Consider the following 4,764-nt stretch of genomic DNA (forward strand, 5'->3'; position numbering starts at 1 on the left):
ATAATAAATCGGTCGAACAGACCGGTCAGGCGGTTAAACACAGTGGGTGAATTCAAGACAGCAAAGCGGCTAGGTGCTCACAGATCCACTCCGCGATAGTTCAGTCCGCTGAAGGATCAATCTCCAATGCCACGCACGCGAGCACTATTAGAGTGGGTACAATAAGGAGAGTGGAGCCATGGAGCCAATAAGCCAAAAGTCGCCATTTTATGATAGATGTTTATGACGTAATTCCTAGTTTTAACCTCTTCTTTTTCTCTACGCCCTCTTCTTGTAATTAATAGTTTAATCGTGAAATGGCGAAACCAATCAGGAAGAAGAACCTGCATTGGCTTCACTCTGAAGATACTCACTCTAGCGAGTACTGGCTCTGAGCGCGCGGCTGATTTCCGCGTAAACAATAAATTTAAATATATATCATTTAGAAATGAATTTCATTAAAAGATCAATTTAAGTAATTTGAATTTTCTATTTACATGACATTCTATTAATATATAAATATAAATTGATATTAATTAATATATAATTTATTCAATGTTGTTTTAACGTTGCAGCAACATTAACAATCAATGTGGAAAAATCAATAAAGATTCAACTTGTGGTTTAATTTATTCAATATTGTTTCAACGTTGCAGCAACATTAATAATCAATGTGGAAGAATCAATATAAATACAACATTGATAATACATTGACACTTCAACATTCAACATTGCAACATCTCAACAACGTTATTTTAATGTTCTGTGCTGTATGGGATAGTATCTTAAAAAATATTGATTTCAAGTTTTAATTTTTAAAAATTCATTATTCTATGATGATTTTTCATGAAGTTATCGTAAAATTTGCTAATTTTTCCCCAAAAATTTTTTATGCCATAATTTTTTTTTTAGTAGTGTATAAAGACTTCCATCGTTTCATATTATGTCTTTTTTTTATACAAAATGTATTTAAATAAATAGAAAGAAGATCAGAATTACAAATTTTTAACGTATTTCAATTCTTGAATCTTGAATCCTAAAATAAAGAATTCAATTAATTGTAAGAAATAATATATATTATATTATCGTTTTTTTAGCTTCCCACCACCTTTTGTGCCTCAGGAAAACAGTATCTCGTGGTTGTATGATGAACTTGATAAACACTGGCGGCATTGGTTGCCAGCAGGTGTGTCTCACACTGTTCGTCGCGGCGCCTTCTATTCGGTCCTGGTTCGACCAGGTTTCAGAATTCTCTCGATAAACATGAATTATTGTAATAATAAGAACTGGTGGTTACTAATCAATAGCACAGATCCGGTTAGCGAGCTGCAGTGGCTTTTGTATGAGCTGCAAGGTGCCGAAATCAATGGCGAGAAGGTGCACATAATTGGCCACATCCCTCCCGGACATTCTGATTGCCTTAAGGTGTGGTCGAGAAATTATTATCACATAATTAATCGGTTTGTATTTGATCGTTCACAAATCGTTATTAAACTTCAACATATTAGATGACAAATACTTTCCTTCTGTTTTTGCATAGCTATGAATCAACAATCACGGCACAGTTCTTTGGACATACACATTACGACGAGTTTCAAATATTCTATGATACATCAGATCTTGGTAGAGCGCTCAGTATCGCCTACGTTGGTCCTTCGGTCTCACCATATTATGATCTCAATCCAGGCTACAGAATATATTACGTTGATGGAGATCATTCCAAGACTACAAGAGTAAGTAAGATGACGTTCCACATGATTATACAAATACGACAGAACATGCGACGAATATATACCCTAGCAACATCCTATACATACACGTTCCTATACATAAGCGTTCTTTATCATTTTCTAACTCACACGTTTATTCCAGATGGTCGTCGATCATGAGAGCTGGGTCATGAATCTAAAGGAAGCGAATCTTTATGATTATCCGATCTGGTATAAGTTGTATAGCGCGCGACAAGCCTACCAAATGGCATCACTTTTGCCTAAGGACTGGGACTCACTAATTGACAAGATGACTAATGAGCCGGCCCTCTTTGATCTTTACTATAAGTAATTCTGCTCGCATTATGTTGATTAATACCATAATCTTATAAAAAAATTTATATACTGATGATTAATACCATGATCTCATAAAAAAAAACGGAAATATTGTTATCCAGTAGGTAAACAAAAATGGATTAATATAGATTTATTTAGATTTTCGGAAGTAGGCATTTGCAAACGTTAAAATGAATTCTTTTTAATCCCAATATATTTTTATTGTTTTATAAGAATTGCATGAAGCACATTTTTATGCCTTTCAATCTGAAAAAAATTTTATTTCTTTAAATGTATCTTTAAATGAATGCTACTGAGTTCAAAATTCTGGATAGGAAATTTTTCAATTCAATTGGATCTAAAAAAAGTTTTTCTATTCAATTGAATTTAAAAATAGTGAAAATTACCATACTGAAGTACTCATTCGAATGAATTAAAATCCATTCTCACTTCAACTATAACATATCCTAGTTGGAGGAAGAGGAGGGAGGGTAGAGGGATTCTCTGACGCCTTATCGACGATTGTCGCTGTCGTTAACTAGAAAACTAATATTATTTGTTGTCAAAAGGACATTAAGGGAGTGCTACGAATGACGAAATTATTAATATATTTACAGCCGTATAAAAATCTTATAATTAAACGGAATAAAAACAGGATTGAAATAGATACAAAATTAGGAGCTGGGGTAGTAGACTTTATAAAATCGAAAAAAAGTAAAAAGATATCTTTAGTGAAAGAATATAGTCGACGAATAGATGACTAAAAGACGATAGATGTCGTACTGCTAGTCATCTTATCCATGTAACTATAAAGGATGACTTTTGTGGATATCTTTTAGTCGTCTTTAAGACTTTTCACTTTTATGGCGTTTTCGGTTCGACCTGGGTTGAATTAATGACGTTTTGTGCTCTCTTAGGCCCATTTTCACAAAATGGTTACCTAAAGATTAAAGATTACCAACAAATTCATCAATGAAATTTATTCATGAATTTCTTGGTTACCTTTAATCTTTAGGTAACCATATATTGCGAAAGTGGGCCTTATTGGTAGAGTGTGTAACGTCATCTAACAGCAAAACATTTTCCAACACAGATTGGTGCAAACCTAGTCGGGCCAAAAACGCTATTAGTTTTTATATATATTGGCACATATAATGTTTAATAACATCGAATCTCTAAATTAATTTTTACACAAAACGAAACAAAATTGTATGACTGATAATATACATCCCATTTCTGGATCCTACAATGTTTGCCGTATCCTATGTGCGAGAACTATTATCTTTCATCATAGTCTCCTTTGGGAACTCGATTAAAAAAAATATTTTATTAGTGTTCATTAGAACACGGGTAAAATTTCTCATAATGCTGCACCTTTTATTCTACACATACACACATATATATACATATATATATATACCAGGTATGTAAATATGAAACCGGAATTTACCAATAGATGGCCATAGCTGTCAATGTAGTTGCCGTCAGACCACGTCATTGACGCCATTTCCTTGTTCTGACATCTGACAAAGATTTTCAACTCACAACAATACAAATTTCATACAACAGTATAGTTTGTAATAGCGTTGAACATGTCGAATTTTGTGCCTGGAAACTACGATTTGCGGACAGCATTGATTTTCTGTTACCATTTGAAGAAAACTGCTGCAGAATCGCATCGAATGCTTGTCGAAGCTTACGGTGAGCATGCTCTTGGTAAATCACAGTGCTTTGAGTGGTTTAAAAAATTCAAAGGTGGCGATTTTGACGTGAGAAACGAAGAACGTGGAAAACCACCGAAAAAGTTTGAAGACAGCGAATTGCAAGCATTGTTGGATGAGGATGACGCTCAAACTCAACAACAACTCGCGAATCAATTGAATGTGACACGAGAAGCCGTCTCATACGTTTGAAATCTATGGGAAAGATTCAGAATATGGGAAAATGGGTTCCACATGAACTGAATGAAAGACAGCAGGAAAACCGAAAAACCACTTGCGAAATGCTGCTCGCCAGGTACAAAAAAAAGTCATTTCTCCATCGAATTGTGACTGGCGATGAAAAGTGGATATACTTTGAGAATCCTAAGCGTAAATGATCATGGGTAACTCCAGGCGAACCATCGATATCGACTGCAAGGCCAAATCGCTATGGACGGAAGATAATGCTCTGAGTTTGGTGGGATCAGAAAGGTGTGATCTATTATGAGCTGCTAAAACCTGGCGAAACCGTTAATGCTGAACGCTACCGACAACAAATGATCAATTTGAATCAAGCTTTGCGTGAAAAACGACCGGAATATTAAAAAAGGCAACACAAAGTGATTTTCCTTCATGATAATGCACCATCACACACAGCAAAACTGGTCAAGGAAACGATTGAGGCGTTTGGTTGGGAAATACTTTCGCATGCGGCTTACTCACCAGACTTGGCTCCGTCCGATTACTACATCGATTATTTGCATCGATGGGACACGCACTTGCTCAGCAGCGCTTCACTTCTTACGAAGATGTACAAAAATGGCTAGATGACTGGTTTGGCTCAGAAGAGCAACAATTTTTTTGGCGTGGCATCCACAAATCGTTGTCAGACAGGTGGGAAAAATGTATAGCTAGCGATGGGCAATACTTCGAATAAAATATTTTTTATCATTTTCATGCAATAAACGTGTATTTTTTATTAAAAAATTCCATTTCATATTTACATACCTGGTAAGAGTGGATACATCGAAGAACGGCTG

At 35.3% G+C, this 4,764-nt stretch overlaps 1 protein-coding gene across 1 annotated transcript in view; it reads left to right on the forward strand.

Moving 5' to 3' along the window:
* The first annotated feature begins 296 nt into the window (after positions 1-296).
* LOC108770511 (sphingomyelin phosphodiesterase) overlaps positions 297-4,764 on the forward strand; it is a 23,572-nt gene continuing 19,104 nt past the window's right edge. Inside the window, exons 1-4 of the mRNA XM_018522147.1 lie at positions 297-361; positions 1,077-1,439; positions 1,520-1,712; positions 1,852-2,036. Of these exons, the coding sequence (XP_018377649.1) occupies positions 297-361; positions 1,077-1,439; positions 1,520-1,712; positions 1,852-2,036 (806 nt within the window). The remainder of the gene's footprint in view (positions 362-1,076; positions 1,440-1,519; positions 1,713-1,851; positions 2,037-4,764) is intronic.

Source organism: Trachymyrmex cornetzi, unplaced genomic scaffold (genome assembly GCF_001594075.2).
Source record: "Trachymyrmex cornetzi isolate Tcor2-1 unplaced genomic scaffold, Tcor1.1 scaffold1280, whole genome shotgun sequence".
In the NCBI taxonomy this organism is placed as follows: domain Eukaryota; kingdom Metazoa; phylum Arthropoda; class Insecta; order Hymenoptera; family Formicidae; genus Trachymyrmex; species Trachymyrmex cornetzi.